The 23532-nt window shown below is 39.9% G+C and overlaps 1 protein-coding gene across 1 annotated transcript; it reads right to left on the minus strand.

Annotated features, from left to right (window-relative positions):
* Positions 1–1428: 1428 nt before the first annotated feature.
* On the minus strand, positions 1429–23336 carry TRAF6 (TNF receptor associated factor 6). The gene is made up of 7 exons (XM_066321046.1): positions 23269–23336; positions 15181–15509; positions 10781–10931; positions 10003–10161; positions 9015–9086; positions 7286–7363; positions 1429–5781 (listed from the first exon to the last, which is right to left on the minus strand). Exons 2-7 carry the CDS (start codon positions 15477–15479, stop codon positions 4900–4902), a joined length of 1641 nt encoding a protein of 546 aa, XP_066177143.1. The 5' UTR covers positions 15480–15509; positions 23269–23336; the 3' UTR covers positions 1429–4899.
* Between the last annotated feature and the right edge of the window lie 196 nt (positions 23337–23532).

Here is a 23532-nt window from a genome sequence, read left to right on the forward strand (position 1 = left end):
CAGAGAAGTGTTTCCTTTGGTAAGTTTTTGTGCTAGCATAAAAATTTCCTATTTGAGTTGTATGACATTTTTGGTTTTTTTTTTTTTTTTTTTAATCCAAGATGAGTAACAGGCAGAATTCATCAGCCCTCTTACTCATTTCATCCAGACAGGCCTTAGATTCCCTCCTCACCATTTTTGGTCTATTAACCTCCCCTTTATTGCCTTGTATTTTCTGCATATGCCAATACCACACTCAACCCCTTTCAGGGCTAACTCAGAAAGTTTTGTTGACTTCTGTAAACACTGTCTTGGAACAGGCTAAAGAGTCACAACTCCTAAAGGAGAGACAGCACAGAAGAGCTGAAGTGTAGTAAGGACTGGCAAAGGGAGGTTTTCTCTCCAGCCAGAACAGCTGGAGTGTTTGGCTCGTGCTTTTTGGGGATGAGGAAGGTAGCAAAGCAACTGGATTAGCACTAGTTAAGGATTTTAGCTAAAAAAGTCATTGTGAAGTTACTGCAATGAACAGCTATTTGTTCACGAAAATACCCAGTCAGTATCCTGGTCCATAGCTAGTTCAGCCATTTTTTTTCCCAGAAATGTACAAGTACATGTACATTTCTATTAACACAGGTGTGAACATGCTCCTATATTGCTGCTCTTCTGCTTCTGCATGTGGACTTTCCATTCCAGGGGCAGTTTTTCCTGCTTAAAGAAAGGTCATTATTACTCCATCTCATCAAAAGAAGGTTTCAGTGCACTAAAACCTGTGCACTAATCTATGGAACATGAAAAATAGATTAACACAACAGATAACCAATGTCTGAGCAGGCCTTCCTATCTATTACTCATGCAAGCTATTAGGACCAACCTAATGGATGAAAGATAAAGTCATAATCAACTTGACATTAACAGCACATTACTGCAATACCACTAACTTTACTCAGAAGAATCTTAACATTTTGAATATTCCTTCCTGCAGAGGCTATTAAAAACAGATCCAGGTTGAGATAAATCAGAGATTGCAATAAAGTCTGTACTTCTCTTAGTGAGAGAGGAACTCCCTCTGGAACTCCTCTCTGAGATCTTTCTGATCTCAGTCTCCTGCAACAAAGTTTCAGCCCATAGTTGCTTTCATGACAAACGAAACAAGCAAGCAGATGTGGCCAGAGAAGTGTGTGCAGCTATTTTGAGAGGTACATCTTAACTTACAGGATGATTATGGGAACGCTTAGTTTATTATCTATTGCATGAGCTGTATCTTCTAGGAATTAATAAAACTATCAATACCCTTTATAAATACCAGGTTTTTATATTGAAATATATTCTTTACCTTCTTGGTGCTGTATGAAACCCACAAGACAGAGAAAACACCACAGCATCAGTTGTCCTGTATCAGTTAATATTTTTGAATAGCCCTCCATATGTATAAAGATACAACATGCAGTGCACAGTTTAATTAGTTTATTTTTTAAAGTTCTGTCAGAAACATAGCTGTGCATTAATTACAAAATATATTAGACAATTTATCCAAGGGAACAGGAGTACTTTCATTTTGTTCAAATGCAAACTAATATAAACCTTTAACATTGACACAGAATAATCTTTTGCATCCATCATCAATGTGTTTGGTCTGCTGCCATCTCTAAATAAGAAGAGAAAGGTCACCCTGATTTCATTTCATTAGCAAGTTTAATCCCTTGATAGCAAACATGACCAGACACACCATGAGACCGCTTAATAAAACTCTCTACATCTCACGTTATCTGAGCTCCCACATATATATACATTACATACCAACATTTTTAGCAAAATAGTTTTCCCTGCCCTGCAGGGGAAGACATTCAAAGGCAAAGAGATAATACGTTCATAATATATTATAATTGGGAAATTTGTGCCATAGCAGCTTTGCAAATACACATACTAAGAGTCGGTGACTTAAAACATGTTAATGACAACAGAAATTTGGAAGATAAGCTAAGCCACTTTTTAAACCACCTTGTGATCGAGTAATGCTGCAAAGCATTGAGTTACAGAACAAAACCCCATTGCTGAACAAGTTGCACAGGACATGGGTTAATTAAAATATTTCTTTGATTTAGAGACAACTCAATGCTGCAGACCTTTCTCCTGCCACTTAAACAGTTCTAGCAATTATACCTCAATCCACCACGGTAAAACAAGTTCTCAAAAGAAGAGATTTGAAGAAAGGGGAAAGAGGAAAATGGAACAAGTACACTAATAAATATTTCATTAAGATTTATAATCTTTTTATGACAGTAAGATTTAACTGATACTTGGCAAATTAGCTCTGACAGTCACATGTAATACTCTGACAGTACAGTAATTTGACATCAGCATTCTAGTTGGTAATATAAAAATACAAAACCAGTAGAATAGCAGCAATGAATAAACCATTCATATTACTGTGGCCAATACAGAATTATACATGCCACAGCCTTCTATTCCCTAGTGGCATGTGCTACTGTACAATTTTAATCGGAATCATTTAAACCCTGCCACCACAGGGAGTTTCCTCCTCAGAGGCAGAAGTACATCAGATCTATCAGGCAAGACTCAGAGGAAAAATTCCATTCAGAATGCGAATCTTCAAAAGCAAAGAAAGTGTTAATGCATTTAGTGGGTCTTGGGTATAAATGATTTGAACAGAGAATAAGGACGTTTTTCTTATTGCTAGGCTTGAGGAAGGACCTGGAGCAGGAAGAAACTCTCAACTGACAAGTGTTTTTTCTGACTGCTTCCCCCTCCTGCCTCCAAAAACCAAGAAGGGGAACAAAAGAGAATGGCAGTTTTTGAGCATCTTGAAAAAAACATGGATAGGTAACAGCCTGAAAACTGAGAACTTGTGTACAGTGGCTTCTGTGCAGAGTGGCTCTGTGCACTGCCATGGACATCAACAGCTCTTGGTTAAGAGCTTTACTGGGAATGCTCCAACTGAAGATGCTCCAGAACAATTCAGCTGACAGGATAAGGCTATTCATTATAAAATCAACTTTGGTTTTAAAGCTGAGATCTTTCCCTATTTGAGCAACATATACTCACCCATCCCCTAATGACTGAGAACACACTAAAGTCACCAACAGCTAACTGCATTTATCATTAGCCACAAGTTCATGTTTCAGTAGTGACAATACTCCATTGGACCAAATCCTTCCTCCATCTAATAGGTTCTACTTGCGCAAGACATTTTACTCATCTGGATATGATGAACAAAATGGTAGGTTGGGCCCTGGAACTTTTACCTCTCATGCAGGCAGGCAGAGTATCCTTCCAAACCACTGAAGTATAGTAAGTAGTCTTTCTTTAGTCTTGTTTATATTAAGCAATGCGCCCTTTCCCCACTGGTATTGCATGGATGAAGCCAAATAGTTGGAACACTCTTCAGTATCTCTTAAGTTGCAGTGTCTCCAGTCTTTAGGTTGTTTCACTAGCTTGGATACATAATACACATAAGCTCATCCATTGTTTAGTTCTTTCTTCAGTATCTGAACACATACTTAGGTTATGGGGTGAACAAAACCTTTTTCTTCCCTCCTTCTAAAGACAAGATTCAGAACTTTATCAGCACCATGAAAGTTAAAATTTTTAGCACCAGTGAACTTGAACTATTCAGCTTTGACTGGTCAAAACTAACATTTACATGGCATATAATCAGTCAGTACAGAAAACAATACACACAGCATTAGGAACTTCATGAATCTTTGACACAGTGAATCTAGTGTTTGATAAATGAATAACTAAGCCAGATTTATTTCCTAAAACCAAACAAGAGTTTAATTTTTCCTCACACTGCTGAATTAATAGGCTTTCCTTACCATCCAAATTGCTGAGTTGGCCCAGCTCCTGTTGTCTAAAGGGCCAGGAAATACCCAAAGCAGTGGGATGCTGATATGGCCAGCTGCCCACGGAGAATTCACAGAGGATGACTTGGGTACCTCACCCACAATACCAAGAGATCACTTGAACCAGATGCAGGTCACAAGTTCAGCTTTGGTAAAAATTTGGGTTTCAAGAACAGTAAAACAAATTCTGCATCACCCTCTCTGTTTAGTAAATCCCTTTGCTCGTGTGCACTCATAACCTGAAACATGTCCAGCACTAGGAGGTCCCACCAGCACAAAGGGATTTCTTTCAAATACTAAACTTTTCTCTCTTGATGATTGTGGTTGACATTCAGGGCCTAGAGCACACACTTACAGAAAGATTTATCAAAATGAAGAGAATTAGGGAGACACCTTCAGACCACATTACAAATATTTCTTCAGCGAACTCAGTTCAGAGTCATTTAGCCTTCTCCACAACACTACCTCATACCGTATACCAACATCAACTCTGCATCAACATGCAACTTCCTGAAGGAGGAAAGGGTCAAAGCATACCTGAACCCTTGGTGACATGAACAAAGTCTTAACCCTAACTTTAAACTTCAAGAGACACATAGCCAATGCAAAATTCTAGATAAACTCAACTTCCCCAAGCTCTATGAGAAGAACAAAAGAAAAAATCCCTCATCTTCATTAATTTCAGTCTTTCCTTGCAAGAGCATCTATTCCAAGGCACTGAGGTGAAAAAACTTACAGATCTATTCAATATGACTGAAGGTTTACAGATCTGAGACGCACAGGTTCTGCAATAGGATTTTCCTGTAGGCAGTTCTGATTAACACTTCACTTAGTTAGCTTGCTACAGAAGTAGCTTATTATTTTAAGAGAGAACCTTACCAAATATTTAAACATATGACCTCATATAGAAAAAAAATATACCAGCAACAACCAAGTCCATTCAGGTGAAGATCAACTATGTTGGCAACTGTGATCTTTTAGAAACGCAGCCTTTGTGGACAATGAAGCACTTTTGTGATCTGTGTGGAAGAACACGAGTAAAGCTCCACTGCTCAGGCTACATGGCTCCATCAGCACTGCGGGCCTGGAACCCTTCTCTGCGGGCACTGTTCAAGTCCAGGCGTGTCACAACCTCGCAGCGCACCAGCAGCGTGTCGTCCTTGATGAAGGTTCTCTGTTTCAAGTTCTGCAGGTGCATGAAAGTCACATAACCAAAACCTTTGGGATTGCGGTGAATTGTCGGTCTCTGGAAGGCCAGCAGCTCTGGCTTGGCTTCCATCACCTCTTCATGGTTCTGCCTTTCTGGGCCTTCTGATTGATCCAAAATAGAAAGTCGTATGGTGCCTTGGAAAGGCCAGGGCAGGTGGCTGTCGTATTCCCCTTGCATAGTGTGGACAAACAGAGAGATAAAATTAGCACAGCGCTGAGCACTCGGTAACTGGATATGCAGGCGCAAGCACAGCTTGTAGCCAGGCTTCCCTGTATAGAAACCAGGACTGTGCATCACTACAGGTCTCTCCTCTTCCTGGGCTTTCTGTAGTCCACTGAAGTTCTCAATCTTCCAGATATAAATACCATTACATTGCTGTGCCTCCATTTCAGTAATCCTTCCCTCCAAATTTCGGATAGTACGTTTGAGCTCTGCCACGTGAGTGTTCTGAGTCTCCATTTTAGCAATGAGCTCCCTGATTTGGTGATCTTGTCTTACCAGACGACCTTCCAACTGCTGAATAGTTTCCTTGAAATTTTCAACTTCTGGATTGCAGTCATAGGCAGCATGTGACACGTGTGAGAAGAGGGTAGGCTCAAAGGATAGGCCATTGATGAAGGGTACAGGATTTACAGCAGTAACATTGATATTCTGAAAACTCTGAGCCATCATCCTCATGTGAACCTGAGTGAACTCCTGCATATGTCGTGCCAGTTCATTCCTTTGCATCTAGGATTTAAGGGATATGGCATTAGGAACACATCAAACATCTGCAATCACATTTTAAATGTGGCTCTAAAGAAAATCAAACAAGTAATTGCTTTTGTCATGTGAGAAAAACTGCAGTGTGAATGAAGGACAAAAGTGTGACAAAACAGGACTTTACCAACGGAGAGCTCCAAATTTAAGATCACTGTTTGGAAAAAGTGAAAAAAGAAGTTCAAACACCAGTGGGCAAATCACACAATCAGTTAGCTTGGGAAAGACCTTTAAGATCTTTGTGTCTTTGCCCTGACGTTGATACAGCTGGGGTTCAACAAGGGTGTAGATATGAGGTGATTTTAGCATAGAACTGACATAAATGACTGCAGTATAAATCAGATAGACACATTATTGGTTTTGCTGGCTTGGGACTTTGTTATGTCACAAACATATTCTTGTTAGAATATTTATCATTAGTAATAACATATTATATAGCTATATAATTCCATATAATGTTTAATAAGGAAATATTTCATGGTATTTTTACAGAAGCTGTAGCATCTCCAGGAAAACAGCAAAGTTTAAATTCTCCAGAAAAGACGGAGAACAACTTCTTATTAAAGGCCAAGACCCACACTTCAAATGGAGGCTAATTTGAGTAAAAGACATAAAGTATTTCAGTAGTACATGCAGTGAGAAATAGGAACGGTGTATTTCAAACTGTGTATCTGAAAGTAAAAGCAAGATATGAAGAAATTTGGAGTATTTTATACTGCAAACATTCTTGTCAAATATTCCAAAGGCAAGCACTGTGTATTCAGGGTCACCTTCTTGTTAATGTGCACTCATGATAAAAAAAAAAAAAAAATCAGGTTTTGTAGGAGTGATAATTTCCCTAAGAAACTATCATTAATTATGGTGTACACTTTCAGTAACGCTGTTCAATTCAAAACAAAGACATGGTGAAAGAATATTAGTGATAAATATATTTAGAATTTTTCTGTGTTCTAAGTCAGCATTGCACTCCCTTCACTGATTTACTAAAATGCTCCATAGTACCAAATGGTGTATGAAAACTGATGTGGAAATGAAGGGGAAAGACCCATTTTAAACAAGAGGTATTAAAAAAATAGAAATAAAGAGTATGTAGATTACTAATTTTAGAATTTAATAAAATTTATTTTCTATACGGAACTCTAGGAGTCATAAGCATATTTGGCCACAACTTTGGAAAAAATGCTAGAAGCTACTTTATTGACATGAAAGCTGAGAAAACATGAAATAATAAAACAAGGTCATCATGCAAATTGTTCACAGAGCTTTTTAAATTTGAAAAGGCAATTCTGAAATGCAATGTATCAACATGCATTGTTTCAGAATTAAGATACCTCAAAACAAAAAACCCACAACCACAAATCACTGAGGATTTTGGGCTGGTAAATGAGACAAAAATAGGAAAACACATTAAAAAAGCAACAGACAAAATCATGCAGAAGGTCTGCAATTCAGAAGGTACTGATGAAAGTCTTACCTTTTCAGGACAACCAAAGGCACTGTAAAAACATGGCACTGGGGCAGTAGGACAATCATTGTCATAATGGTTAGGCATCTAAAACAAATCAGATTTGATATTACTTCTCTATCAAGAGTATTCTCTTATCCAAAAAGCTGGATGGATTTTGAACAGTTACCTGAAGTCAGATCAGTTTGTACCTATGTAATTTCTTAAGGGAATACAGAAGCTTTTAACAAAAATGTTAGGTGATGATAAAAATTATACATCCCACTTGTATGTACTGTAACAATTCATTGACTTTGTTCTTATGTTAGGCCTCAGAAAGCATTCAGGTTTCCTTGCTAGACCAAATACCTTTTGTTTCTAGCCTATCCTCCACCCAGATCACGTTAAATTCCTTCCCTTCTGAAGGACTACTTGCACATACTTATTGTGTCTTTCTTTATTATCATCTTCCTCAAAAAGTTACTTCAATTTTTTTTTGTGGTCCACGTTATCCAGATCAGTCATCTCACTGCTCTGGATCCTCCCCATCCACCCTCCCTCAAAAGCACAAGCTCAACTGATGCCTTACGAGCCCTAAACAGAACTAAGGATAATTCAGTGTTTCACAGGCACAATCCCTGTTTATATAAGCCCAGGTGTTGCCTGGTTTAAATATCACAATGAAGCACAAGGCTAACAGAGGTAAGCTATTACAACCAATGTTTAGCATTCTCTGTTCCCCACTTCTGCAGTTCATTATTCTACCTAACAACTGACTTTTTCCTTTGTCATTACTAAGCTCAATCCTGTTTTTCAGAGTATTTGTGCAATTTTACAAAATTATTTTTATTTTAGCCCAGGCCATCCACATAGTTGCCATCCCATATTAAACAAATCAGTATTTATCATTTTCCTGCCAATGAAGTTATTATTGAACAGAACAAATAATAATGACTATTACAACAGTAACGGACAAGCAGAAGTCCAGCCAGCATCCCAGTTTAATAGTGAATTTACTTATAGCTACTTTCCAACAGTGGCTTTCCAAGTACAAAAAATCCCCCTCTCTGCCCAAATCAAAGCCTCCTATTGTAATCTCAGCCATAACCACTAGCAGTTGTTGGTGTTTTTTCAACTCTATTCAAGATCAAAGAAATGCAGCATGCCCCCGCTATTGGTATGATTCAGGACGGCTGAGTAGTGATACACGGAACTCTGATTTCTTCGGAGGGCATTATAGCAAAGTTTATTGAAAGACAGATTCTTTTTATACAGTGTTTTGTAACAATGAATAGGATTGGTCCTTTAGGGCACCACCTTTTTGTAAACATCTCTACCAGTAAACAAGTTGGAAAAACATCAAGTGTCAGGAGGACAGTATCTACAACGATTGTTTTAGGTTCCTCCTTATGATTTCCCAGGCCAGACTGAGAGTTCTGTACCTGGCTTTCCCACAGGCTTCAAGCCTAAGAATCCATGTTCTGACCACTGTCAGTTCCCACACCCAGTCAAGAAGCAGTACAGCTGAACAATGTGATGTGTGCAGCCAAAATCCCACAGAGGTTTTGCCAGGCTGCAAGTGCAAACTGGAGCAGCCTTTAAGGGAGTATCATACCTGACCGGACATTTTCAGAGACAGGCAGGTAGTGATTTAGCAGCTAGTAGACGAACTGTATCTCCAAGTTTAATTTCTAATTAAAGAAGCAATATAAACACAAAACACCTGACTTGGAATAAAGAGAAAAAGGGAGTCTCTTACCTGCTCTCTGATGAGCACTGTGTTGCAATATTCACAATACACATTGGCAAGTGGGCAGGTTTGGTCATGAAGCTTAGGTGATCAAACAGAAACAAGAAAGGAAAGAAAGCATCAGTAAAGTTATCCAGTTTAAGAGAGGGCTAATCACCCTTGATCACACAGAAGATTTCTATTTATATTCCTAATTTTGCACTTAGCTGTATGCAACTACACAAAAAAGACAATACTTTTACACTGAACAGTATGTTTTCTATTACTGTTTTTTCCTGGACTTACACAAGAGATTAATAAAGTCACAGATATTTTATTTCCTAAAGCTCCAATGAAATCTGATTTTAACCATAAGTTTCTAAAATTCAGGTTCAATTGTACTGGAACTACATGAAAATGCTTTTTCTGTGGTTTTTGTTGCTGTTGTTGTACTGTATGAGTTACATTTGATTGACAATTCACAATATTAATATCCAAGGACATTTAATAGTCCTTGAGCTAAAACACATCCATATAGAGATAAAGAAATAGTAATAGCAAAAGGAAAGTATTATCCTCAGTATCACCCAAGTGAAAAATGCGGAGTCAGGTGAAGAGTTCAGAAATTATCTTGATCTTGTGTGGTAGCAGATATCCCTGAACGATTCACCTCCTGATACATCCTCTTTCCCAGGCATAAAAACTGCCAATGTAAATACTGCTTTTTTAGTATTTTATGGGCAGTAGATACTGGCCTGTCTGATAGTAAGGTCAGAAATCAGTGGCTCTTACACAAGTCCACAGGTCTCCTCACACCATGTGGTTCCCAGTAAATTTGTATTTAAGGACAATCTCTCCCCAGCTTTTGCCTGTTCCAGGCTCATGTCCTGAGTTTGTAGCTTCTAAGCTGTGCAGCAGCACGAAAAGCTCTTCTAGACCAAAACCTTTTAGGTTTTGTTCACTCTCCAAGGAAACCCATGTAAATGCAGGTTGACAAACTGAGACTCCTGCTAAATACCTCTTTATCTTCATAGGCCATAGGCGTGGCACAATTTGGGCAACACACTTGACGCCTCGGACACTCTTGGGTCATGTGCTCCTTCAGATGGTTCTTTGGGAAGGTTCCTTGGCACTGTGGGCATTCCACAGTGGAAAATTCACACTGCAGCTGGTGGTCCTGCAGAAGTGCAGAAGAGGGTTTTGATACTTCAAACAAGAGCTTTCATCTCATCCATTTTCAAGAGAAAGCACAATGCAAGACAAAGAAATCTGTACCTTTCCCGCATGCAATGAAATCCTTACACACTTACAGCCTGGTACTGTCCCATTACTAAGGTCATGGTTTCATGTATTCAGAGCTTTAAGAAAGCTCTCAGTAAAAATTTAGTTTTGTATTTATTCTTTTAACTGCGTATATTATTTTCCAAAACAAGTATTTCAACTAATATATGCAGCTACTTCGAGAGACTATTAAACTGATTCTAAGAAACTTGTGTAAAGCACAGACATAGCTGATCAAAAGACAAACATCAATGATCCTCAGCAGAAAGCTGCATTAGTACAACTGTCATGCACTGTGATGTTCAGTTAAGAATCATCTAACTACAATTAAATACTCATTAAAAACCCATATGTGTAGCTACAGTCTTGAAAGAAAAATGCACTGAGTCAGCATAAATGAGTACCAGGTATGACCTGGTTAATTTATTATTAAATATTATTAAAATATTTAAGTTATTTTGAAGTTTTACTCATCCATGAAAACAAGGCTCTGAATTTTCAAAACTACTTCTCACCTCTAAGTGCCTGAGCTCCATCTTCATGCTGCAGCCCTTGTTGGGACACTTGACCATTAATGAAAGGATTTCCCGTTTGGCGAAGTTGTCAGGAAAAAGTTGATTTTCAAGCAGAATTTCATTGTCTACAGGACATTTGTGACCTGCATCTCTACAATGCAGAAAAGCAAGGAAAGATATTCCAGTATTACCAACAGATTTCCAACCACTTAATTTAAAATATTTTTACACCAGCAAGATATTAGTGGCCAAATAATAACACAATAAGAAGATCTTTGAAAACAATGGTAATTATGTGGCAATGACGACAAAATATGAAATGTATTTCAGAAAAACTGAGAACACACAGTTTCACTGGAGGTGGCATGACTGGGACTGCAGCATTTTCAAATTCAATTTCATTTGTACAAATGCCATGTTAAGTACTCCGGAAACAAACTTGAGGAATATGTAAGGACACTAAGAACTTACAGTCCTGTTCCTGTAAGTACTTCATATAGCTCAAACATCAAAGAATATTTCACATACTACTTCAAAACAATTACTTAAACTTTCTTAGACCCCCTCTCATTTCTTTCTCATTTTGTAAACAACCAAGGTGATCACAGCTAAGAAGAAAGCAAAAATGTCTTTTTTTTCCAGATTAACTTCATCTGTTTGGCATTACACTACACACTGCTCAGTTTGCTGGTTTTGTTATACAACCATTTGATCAGCTGGTCACCCTTCAATTTCATTATACAGCAAACAGGATGAAAACCTCCAGACACAAAAATTATTAGTAACTACGTAAATTATGCTGAATTTGGAACCAGGTGTTGCATCTGAAGCCATTTTAACAGCAAACACACTGGAAGTCAGTGCTAACTGGGGAAGGTTTGGAATCTGATGGAATAGGAATGCATGCAACCTGCACAAGGTAACCAACAGCCTTTTCTAGTTCATTGGGTTCTGTCTACCTGCATCTATATACAAAAATCATTAGAAATGGAGTAAAAAAGGGGATCAGTTCTATCAAATGTTTCCAGTATCAGCTCATTCTGAAAGCCAACATACTGGTTCACAATTAAGTAATGCAGTGAAAGAGGCAGGAGAGATCAAACCTCCTGAGTGCTAATGGAAACACCAATAAAATGGAAAAATACATGATGTGGAAAAATATCAGAGAGCACTTGTGGTGCAAGGATCAAAGGCCAGATCATTGTCACTGCCTGCAAGCATGAGGGGAAGTAGAACCTAGTGGGCTGTGGAGACCAGGAAGGAATTCATGTTCTTTGTTGGAAAAGGAAATAATTGCTCAGCAACTCCATCAGCAATGCTGGTAGAGGAAGTGGAGGTGAAGTTGCCACTTCAAAAAGAAGCAATAAACTTCCTTTCACAAGTTTTGCTTGCAGAGCAAGCTCACCACATGCCTGAGAATCACACTCCTGAACAAGCGGAAGAAAGAAAACACCTAGCTTGCCTTGTTTCAGAGCTCCCTGAGCTATGATCTTTGTCACAAGCCAGAAATGTTCCCTCACTTCACAACCTACAGGAAATGAGTTTTCACAGGTATAACTTGGTTACAAACACCCTGTTTAGTGGAGTATAAAGGTAGGTCAATAGGCCTGCTGGTAAGACACAAGCTTTATTTCTACAAAGAAAAGCTAATCATGAGTAAGAGCGCCAGCAACAGAATAATTTGAAATAATGATTACCAAATCCCCAGTTTAAATAACGAGTAGATAAAGGGCCAAATAAGAATAAAATGCAATTTTCCAAAGTAGGAAAGTGTAGTAAGGAAAAAGCAGTAACTCACTGTAGGGTATTAAACAGACTTCAAATACTATTTAGGAGGATCAGGATTGTGTTTAGAACACTGCTAAGATGTATCTACAGATGCATCTTTGTTGCTATACATTTCCTGTGACAGAACTGAATTTATGCAACTCAGAGTGAAGGCTTGCTATGCTGGAATTATTTATCACATTGCACTCTGCTACTCAAAACAGTACCTGAGAAACAATGGCCATCTGCTACAAAGTACAAGGAATATTCCTGTAATTTTCTCTGAGATTAAAATACAGGTATCAAGAGTAAAGCCAGAATAATTTTGAAAGAAAAGGCTGCTCTGTGATTTTAACAAGTGCGCAGCTTAGCCAAGAAGCTGAGACAGTTGGCAGAGACTTTAACTGCACCCTTGCCAGCTCCTGGATGAACTGCCAGCACCCAAAGATTTCCCTGCTGCCCCTTGTTACCTCACAACTCTGCTTTTCCAATAAACACAGGTTCTGGTATTTGGCAAGCTCTACTACAAACCCTACGTCGGCTTTGCCCTAAGATACAGGAAAATACTGGAGTGAAATCGAATTGGCTATTGCACCTGAAGTGAGTTCTTCTAAAATTTCCAGTAATGTATTTTGTTGACAAGTAACCTCATTTGTAGTTAGGTAGATAAGCTTCTCCTCTTCCACAACTTACAGCACTTGAAAGCACTTCAGACAACTTTATTTAAAAAGCTGCCAAGACTTTCTGGGAGGCAAACATCTACTGTAATCAAATCTCATCCAATCATGTCCTTCACACTGTAAGATTGAAGAGTCCAGTTTTTAAAAGGTTTTCCAATTTGTTTTCTGGTTGCAGCCACGACTTTTTCAACATGAACAACTACAACTGTTTAAGTCACAAGAAACAACTACTCAAAAAATGCTTGTCCATCCTTCATTTAAAATCCTTAATCTCTGTGCTCACTTGAGTTAAGACAGTGGGGAAATGAGAAATAAAGGGAAGCAATTTCTCCTGATCAAACAAAGGCTGTGACAATCACTTAATGAAAAAAACAGTACTTAGAGAATGTAAAATATCACTTTCCATTTTCATTTAGTACTGCAGAAGCTTCTCAATACCTCAATCAATCTGGTACTGTAGACAGCACATACTGCAAATCGATACCACACTGTAGACACTACATAATCCAAATCAATAGCTTGATCTATGGATACCAATTAAGCATGTAGTTCAGCCCTTCAGGGATTCAGAGAGGTCTGGCACTTCAAGCTGTCCTCCCTGCTTTCACAAGCAGTCACTCAAACTGTCCTCCAAAGACAAGCAGTCACTCCACTGTCCTCACTTCAGTGAGGAACAAGGGAAAACTTTTACTAGCAATGAAACATCTGAAATATTACACTGATAATTTACCATCTTAAAAGAAAAAAAATGCTTTCCACCTTGTTTAGTATACACTGAAACAGTAATCACTATTCATAGAAGAACAGAAAGGGTAAAAAGAAGCAGAAGCTTCTGGTCATGGTCCTTTCCATGGAGAAATTCTTCCTGAGAATTGATGTAGAAGAAACTACAAAGAAGACCACAAAACACTGTATTCAGAGAACATAATTGCTGGCATACTATTCATTTAGTGAGCTACAAATGATGGATAAGGAAGAAAAAGCAATGGAATAGAACTATGGACAAATGGTATGAAAAACCAATCAAGAAAGCTCTGTCCATTTTGCATACTATAAAATAAATACCAGGGAAAAACACAACAACACTGAGGACAGTTTGATGATCTTTATACAAAAGCGTGAAAAGTGTGGTTGAAAATGAGCCAGTTCTACATATGGGTCACACAGAACTGAAAATATAAATTCCTACCAAAGTGACATTTGAGCTAAGTGAGCAATTGTTAAGAAAAAAGGTGAGCTTATGCTGAAAAGGAAAAATCGGAAAAATCCTACAGCATTATCTATCAATGTAATCCAATACTCACTCACGTGGGACACTGATGACTTCATTCCAGGTCTAAGGCAAGCGCTCTATACAAGGTACTCTCTGACCTTTCTTGCTCTTTCAATCATCCATTTTTATAAGCCCAGCCTGCTCTTGCCTTTGTATCTTATTCCCAGTACCTCATATGCCACCTGGTTTCCTCTCTCAATGCTTTGTTCAAAACTAGTCCCTCATCACATTCACTCCTCCAGCTCAAGAAGGAAGCAGTTAATTTCAAGTGAAGAACTGAAAGCATGAATTGCCTTATCTGCACCAAGAAATCAGGTTTTCTATAGTTTCCTGTAGTTATCAAGAGAAACAATCATAGGCGATAGACAGGTAATTTTAGAAATGGAATTCATCTGGGGGATTTGACTACCTTTATTTTTTTAATTATTATTTGAAGTTTAATCTATTTTTTAGATTCATAACCTGGGTAAGTTTGTAAAAACTATCTAAAGCTCATAAAGCTTCCAAACTTGTGACATTCTAGCCATATACAACACCTTTAATGAATAATACATTTCCAGAGTTCTATTAGCACTCACTGGTAATGCACCTTGGGCAGCTCTATTCACTTTAGATTGACCTTAAACTGCTCTGGTACATGAATTTCCTGTTAAAAGCAGCTTCCACAAGTTTTCCTTTACCTTATGGATTTGACAATGCAGCCTTTGCAGAAACGGTGGCCGCACGGCGTCTGCACGGCTTCCCGGAGAGCCATCAGACAGATGGGACACTCATATTTACTTTCCAGGGGCGGGTCGAACTCCACGTCGTAGCCCTGCGTCTCCTCGGTGAAGGAAGAGCTGGGCGGGTTGCCGGCGCCGCTGCCCATGCTGGAGCTGTCCTCCTTGGCCGCGGCGCTGCAGGCGCTGGCCATGGCTGCGCAGCAGCCGCTCTCCCCGTCCCGGCCTCCACAGCTGCTGTCACTGTGCAGCAAGCTCATGGCAGCTGGGCCAGGCCACACCGGAGTGCGCTGCAACAGGCAAAAAGATGTATTAATTTAAAGCGTTTCAGGAGCCTCCCGCCCAGGCAAGAACAAAAATTTATTTCCGACCAGAAATATTGGAACGGAGGTGCAGATTTGGTTCTACACCGGTCACTGGTTTTGTTTTGTCCTTGCTATCTTTTTTTTTGCCTATCTTGTGGTATGTAGGAAAGGACACTGCATCCTGTCAGCATAGTTCAAACACCCGCCCCCGCTTTCTGTAATCTCTTGCATAGAACTGATTTCTGTAAAGAGAGGAATCCTCTTTGTCCTTGCTATGTGTAATGAAAATGTTTCTTTACCTCTTCCATATTATTTATGTCTGAGACATTCAAATAGATTTTGTGGGGAAAAAATGCCCTACAGAATCAAGTTTTCTTGGAGGACAACAGCTCAATTCCATATCTTCCTAGCAATGTATATATATATTATTTAGCATTTTCTGTATCAAGCAATACAAAATATGGATTTCAAATCAACTTAGCTGCAGGACCACAAATAAAATGTAAGTCCAAGTACCTAAACCAAGCAGCTGATGTGCTGTAAATGAAATTCAAATCTACAGCATTGCTGATAACATTTTAGAACTGCACATAGGACTTTAAATTGAGTAAGAAGCTACACACGAGATAAGGATAATAATTCCACAACTCAAAAGCTATCTACAAATTACTAGTACTCAAACAGAGCTCTTGCTCTCCTTTCCATCTTCCAGGCTAGCTAGCAGGGAGGACAAGGGACATGATTGTAAGAAGAGGAGATAAAAGTCACCTTTCCCTGAAGAGTGGTGGATGGCATACTAAAGCCTGCTTTTACAACACTCCTCCAAAGCAGGGTGAACTCATAGGTATGAAATGAAAAAGTGCTGGTATACCCAAACAGATTGCCAGTGTTTCTACAAAGAAGGAGAGAACCTTAAAAAAAAGTCTTGACAACAAATACAAATTCTAAAGACCAAGAAACCTTCCTCTCCTCTGATTTTTTTAATAGCTACAATCATTTTCTTAGAATCCTACTGTGGTTATTTTTCTATAGATGACATTTCTTGGAAAACCGAGATTATCACTAGGTACAAGGCAGTATGAGTAGTTTGAGAGTTATGGAGCCAGGCATGCAAAACAAGCCAAATAAGCCTGGATTTGATCATCTTTTGCACAGCAGTATAGGCAAAAGTCTCTTGCACTGCTCACCTAGTGAATTCACTGTAATACCATTATGTAATTTGAAAAATATTCGGGATGGAAATCCAATCAAGAGACAAATTGTTAAGAACTGTTTATCTGCATCACTACTGCAGATGCTGCAGGCAGCAGACTGAATAGGATTACCTTGACCATCAACTCACAAAACTGAACATTTTCTTGCCTATATCAGAATTGGAATATCACAACTCATTTTTACAAAATGTTCATGGATAGGAGGAGGACATACAGGTAGTTTTATCTCGGTACTTATTTTATGACACCTTTAGATTACATCAACAGAAATACTAATCACACAAGGCCTGAACTAGCATTTATGGGACATATATTCTGAACACATGCAAAATCACAGAAATATGATTCAGGCCATCTCCATGACAAACAACTGGCAATACTGCCCATGATAAGACACTATAAGCTATTTTTTCCAGCTATCCAGACCAAAAAGAGGCAGATCTATCTTAAGAAAAAACAACCTACCATATTTTGGCTAGATATAGTTAGAATAATCAAACCAGGACTTTGATTCTGTTGTTTGAATATATGACTTTCCATCTTGCTGGTGTATGCAGGTGTATGAGAAGTATCTGGAGAACAGCATTCTTGACATTTCCAAAATACCTTTAAGGTACAGAGCCTCTCAAAGCACAGGCTGACAGTTCAGACTTGTACTGGACTGGCCAGCAATGCTCGCTTTCTGCAGAAAAAACTCTAGAGCAGAGCTGTCTGGAACTGCACCCAAAGAGTGCTCCTCACTTCCACTGTTTTCCACTCCAATGTATTGTCCCTATAGATTATCGACCACAACAGGCTTCATAACTGAGGCTCCTAAACACAAGAGGAATACAAACTAAACACCAAGCATGCCCTCAGCAGCTGCTCCAGCCATAATCCAGACATGACCAGTTTAATCCCACAAAGGCACCAGCTCCCCCAGTGACTTAGAATGGATGCAGAGGAATCAATGCTTAGAAAGATGCTCTGTATGACAGAAAATTTTTAGCCTGCCATCAGTAGATCTGCTCTCCCTGGAGAAGAAACCCAGCTTGTTTCCACTGTTAAACTAACATAACTTATTTAACTACTGCTGAAGAGGATGATCAGTCCATGGGCCACATTTCATGAAAAGTCACAGGAACTATACTAGGTCAATGGAGTGGGAATGTTGGTATGCAGGATAGTAGAACCCACAGGCCAGCCTAGGACTGAAAAATTCACATTACTTTAAGCCAAAGGGGTATATTTCGTGGGACTAAGAAAGGGAAGAGGAACATACATCCCTTTAGTAATGTCAGAAAGGAATTCAGGAAGTCTCAAGGAAAAATATTCAGCTTTACTTCAATTCTGCTGTCACATTAATTGCAAAGAAGAGTGTGACTCTTCTCTTGGGCTATTCCTAGGAAAAAAAACAAATCCCATATTAGTTACAATTCTGTTCTTATAAAGAAGAAGCCAGGATCTGACTATAATCTCAGTAGCTGAACACTGCAGATTTAAGTGCTGTGCAAGCAGTGTCTCTCTGGCCATTTGAATTGTTTCTACAGACATAGCAAGTATGAATATTCAGTTTACTGAAAAAAACTCCCATACCAGAGTCACTGTAATGACTGAGTCACTGCAATCATTCAACATCCTAGTCTGACACAAAACACCTCTTATTCAGTGATACACTCCACTCCTACATGGAGCTTTTTATCTACATATGACCAAATAGACCAAAAAAAAAAAAAAAAGAAGCACGAGTATTTTTTTTAATTGGGATATTCAGGCACAAAGAAGAAGCTTAAGGTGATTAAGAGCCAGATTTTAAACTTTGTTCATATTTTATCTAAGATAGCTCCTCCTACTACTCTTATCCATTTCATCTTATCTGTGAGCAAAATCCTCCTTCCTCCACACATATTTTAGGTGTGGGGCAAGGCACCATTTTCCAAATCAAAATGCACACTGCTGTTACTCAGACAATTAACCAAGGCCTTATTACTCCACCACAGTTTTAACTAATTTCTCTATACGTTGTAATTCCTGTACTAGGAATTTGACCTGTTTCTTGTGGAAGTTACTTTATCCTTCAAGAGTAGAACACAGTTTAATCCTTTTGTACAGAAAAATGTACTTTGAATGGGAGTGACAGGTCTTTTCCTCAGTTAAGGTAGGGCAGACAATCTGTGAGCTTACTCACAGCAGCAGTTTTTCATCATCCTCTCCTGTGGCATTCAAAAAATGCTTAGGCTGGAAAAGGATGGATTTTAACCCCAAACTAGGATATATCCCAAAGTTCAAATCAAGCTGCTACCCTTTCTTTTTGATTATGTAACAGCTTTCCAGTGAAATAAACCGAGATTTCTAAAAACTACATCAGTTTTTCTCATTGGTAACAGTTGCTATTCTTCCTCTGTGCTGAACAAAACAGAATCAAATGCAAGTACAACAATATCCAAATATTAATTTATAGTACCTTGTGTACACCACAGCCTTGAGAACTTATCCTTTTTTAAAAATGTTGTTTAATACGTTAAACACTTTTCTAGACTGCTCTCTCTATCTGTTTTGTTTCCACAACATCCAGCTTTCAGATCCAGGAACAGCAATTAAACTGGATCATTACGTGGTAATTCTTGCTTTTGCTAGCGTGAAGTTTCTAAGGCAGAGAAAGTCTTAAACTACATTTGGTATTGTATCTGAAATGCTCTTTTCTAGAGCTACAAAGTGCTTCCAGACCTGCTGACTCTGGAGACAATGGGCTACAGCTTGGGCACAGAGGTACCCAGGCCTTGGGCTGGCAAAGGTTGACTTCGCTCTCTGAGGCAACAGCTGTGCTGTTTGCCAACAGAAAGAAAGGTGCTTTCCATGCCAAACGGTAATGGTCAGAACTTGTTGGATCATTACCTGTGCTGCAGAAGTCTGGGAATGCCCTAAGGATGAAACTTTCACGCCCCAGAAAAGACAATTAAAGGACAGTTAAAAGAAAAGGAGTCCCCATCCCATTCTTCCAACTTTAAACCATAATGACACCTTTCTTCACTAAGTGACCTGTGCTCTGTTGCTATTTACACTGCTACATTACAAAGTGATTAGGCTGATGTGAGATAGCACAGTCAGACCAGAAGAGCAAACTCCTGCAAGAATAATGTACCTTATGATCGACACAAATGACTTCAAAACAAAATTTAAACTGTCCATATTTTAAATTAACATATGCAACAAAGCTCAGTACTCTGATTTTTCAACTCACATAGTATAATGAAGTTTAGGTAGGACTTCTATGGATTTTCAAGCGTCAAACTCCTCTAAATCAAAAAAGAGTCACTGGTATCAGAAAATATCTGCACATTGCCTGTAAAATCCCAATATCATTAAGAGTATTAGGGAGGAAGTAAAAGTAGGCACTGCATACTATTAACACTGAAATATGAAATAATATTTTCAAGCATTTGGCAAATTTAAGGAATACTGTGCTATCAGTTGCTATAAGAGAAAATTTTTATTATAAATCAGGAAGTGCCCAATACAATGAATTTCCACATGACCCTTCCTGGAAAATTGACAATGACTACCCATGCATAAAAGGAATCAATACAGAAGACTAATTAAAATCCTTTTTCTTACTCAAAGTTCACAAATATAATTGATTTCCTTGCAGCCTGGCCAGCAAACAGCCAGCAGAGGAAATGCCTTTAGCACTGCATCGACTCAAAAACTAGCCAAACTTTTCTCTTTTCTTCACCTGCCTTGTATATAAGTATGTATAGATTTCTGGGTCATGAGACTGACAGACCAGTGGAGTGACTTTGGATAACTTGTTTATGGAGTAATACTTGCAACACTTATTCCCAGGCACATTAATCAATGGTCTACTGATAACTGATAAGCACCATGTGTTTCCACTACGAGGTCTGTAGCTATCATCACTATGGCCTCATCCAGGCAGAACACATGAAATTATACTAATGCCTTCTAATTAATACCTATAAAACACTTCCATTTCAAAGCTATCAAATGCCTAGACAAGCTGAAGCAATTACATTCAGGCAGAACTTGTAACTGCAAAAACTAAATTCTCCTTCCTTGTAAAAGTCTGCAAGCATGCTGCCTACTTTGTTTGAGATACAAACTTTTTTTTTTTTTTTTTCCCGAATAGCAGGAACCTTTAAGACGTCCAAGTCTTCTGGATAACGACCACACTCACACCATTTTAACATGTGAACCTAAAGACTTGAAAGAAGAATTTTTGTTTGAGGCAAACACAAACAACATTCCGAGCTCATTAGACTATCAAGAGTCTTGACTAGAGCAGAGCAGCCCCTGGGGGGTTTCTGAAGCTTTCCAGGTGATTTCTCTTTATTTGTAAAGAATGCTGTCAGGCTTTAATCACCTAAGTATTTTCATGCTTGAATGTTACTTAGGAGACTTGGTGGCACACTCACATTCATATTTTATCCTATTTCAGTATGTCAAAACAAATTTAATTTTAGTGAGCAGTGGAAACATACTAGAGTGTATTTAAGACCAAGATATTCTATGGGTTTTTCCATAACCCAAAAAAAAAAAAAAACCAAAAAAACCCAAGCCAAAATTCCCTGAAACTTTCTTTAGTTTATTCACTTTTAGACAGAATTTACTAGGAACTGTTCAGAATGACAAATACAGGGAAATCACTGTTAGTTAGAAGAACAGTACTACTGAATTATTTCTTTGGCAGTGACTTTGGCTTCTGTCCTCCCTTTGCACACTGGAAACATATCCAGATATGCATTATGCCTTTCTGTACCCCTCAGCAGACCTAGAGAGAATGTAAGATGCTGTCCTAGCAGGGACAAAGTAAACACCCATAAAGCACTTCAAAAACAGCAAGGGAGAGGTATGGCCATGAACAAATGTGATTTCTGCACGGCAGTCTCCAGGCTACATTTAATTACCATCCATCTCTACAGGCATGAGACTTGTATGTGGCATTAGTAAAACGATCGGAGGTCCTGGGAAAGCAAACAGTGAATTAAACACACATTCTGAAACAATTAAAACATTTCCCTTTTTCACTCCACCTTACATTTACTTTTGTTTTCTTTTTGACATGCTTTACACCCAGAATATTTTATGGCCAGTTTTCACAGTCTAGATCTAAAACCTTTTTTTTTTCCTAAACATATGCTTAGCTAAGCTGTGCTACTGAGATACAAAAGTTATTGTTCTTGACACAGTAAACTCACGGAAGTTCAATGAGTGAAGAAAAGAATGTATGTTCACGTCAGATAGTTCTTCATGCCAAAGTTCCATCAGCATAGGTACCTGCTGTGCGCCCTAAATACAGTAGCAGTTTTCTAAGATAGAAAGCAGTACTGCAGTGTTGCAGTACTACAAAACTTTAAAAAGCCACTTATGTCTTGACAAGTTCTCATTCAACAGAGTCTGACTGAGCTCCATGAATCTTCACTCACTGGGAAAAGCTGAAGGTAATGTGGAATATGCAGAAGAATTATGCTTTTATCAGCATACTTTGGTGAATTTTCTCCCCCTTCTTTAACTAGGAGTACAAGTTTTATGGCCTTTTCATTCTATGGGAAGATAAAGCAGTTTGCTCGCAAGTCATTTAACAGTTGGTGAGCACGGCACAAAATTCACCCAAAGCTTCAAATCAACACTTTATTAATCACTCACGGTGGTATCTAAGACACTGCAAAATCCACAGAGCTGAGGGGTAGCGCTGCAGAACGTGCCAGAGGCAAACATGGGAGAATACTTTCGGCAAGCTTTAACAACTAGGTCTAAGGGATATAATTAGAACATTTTCCTCCCACCTACAGCTGAGATTTCTGTTTAAGTACAGAAAGACTCAGCGTGACCTATCTGAGCCAGACGAAAATGATGGAAATTATTACCGAAGTCACAATTTATTACTCACGTTAATAAAGTTACCGTAAATATTAAATACTGCCAGTCTCTAGTATAAAATAAGAAATATCGGGTTCAGAAACAGTAACCTATCTTGCCAATGACCCTTTAACGCGTTCCCGAAGAATTTACTGAGTGTCTCTATCTCACGGTGGGAAAAGCAGAGCCCAAACTCAGCGGATGTCCAGCTCCAGACAAGAGGCGCACAGCCCGAGGGCCCCGCTCCGCTCCTCCGGCGGGGGCAGCGGCAGGGCAGTCACGGCGGCCAGGCCCCGTCCCTGCAGCCCGGCCGGCGTGACGGCGAGCCCCGGGCGGGAACACGGCCGGCCTCAGCCCCGCCGCGCTGCCCGCGCCGCGCTCAACTCCGGAGCAGCGCAGGCCCCACAGCGCCCTGCTCCAGCGCAGCCCGCCCTCCCCGGCCCGGCCGTGAGCCGAGCCCCGAGCTCGCTGGAAGGGGCCGCAGGGCTCCGCGGGGCCGAGCAGGAGGCGGCTCCGCTCCCCAGCCGGCAGCTTCGGCCCGGGGAAAAAAGGCTCCGCGCCGGGCGCCGCCACACGCCTGCGGCGGCCCGAGTCCAGCCGGACCCTCGCTCCCCGGTTCCGGGCCCGCCGCAGCCCCCGCCCTGCCGGCCGCCCCCCAGCTCCGCCGGACTCACCGCGACCCGCGGCTGCTCCCCGCCCGCCGCCGCTTCCGCTTCTCCTCGGGACGCGCCGGAGCAGCGGCTCGCAGCGAGCGCGGCCCTCGGGGCGCCGCGGCCGCTGCAGCGCCCTCTGCCGCCGCGGAGGGGCAGCGCCGGCGGGGAGGACTGGCGGGGCCGCGGGAGCTGCGGGGTCACGGTCACTGTCATTGCCGCTGTCACTGTCATTGTCGCTGTCACTGTCACCCCTCCCCGACACACACTGAACTGTCAGCACCGGTG

The sequence above is a fragment of the Sylvia atricapilla genome, chromosome 6 (assembly GCF_009819655.1).
Source record: "Sylvia atricapilla isolate bSylAtr1 chromosome 6, bSylAtr1.pri, whole genome shotgun sequence".
NCBI classification, from domain to species: Eukaryota; Metazoa; Chordata; class Aves; order Passeriformes; family Sylviidae; genus Sylvia; species Sylvia atricapilla.

Coding starts and splice junctions, on each gene's coding strand:
- TRAF6 (XM_066321046.1), bottom strand. CDS start 15,479: ATGAGCTTGCTGCACAGTGACAGCAGCTGTGGAGGCCGGGACGGGGAG. Junction 9,087..10,002: donor TGGCCTATGAAGATAAAGAG/GTATTTAGCAGG, acceptor TGATCACCTAAG/CTTCATGACCAAACCTGCCC. Junction 5,782..7,285: donor CCTTTGGTTGTCCTGAAAAG/GTAAGACTTTCA, acceptor CTTAAATCCTAG/ATGCAAAGGAATGAACTGGC.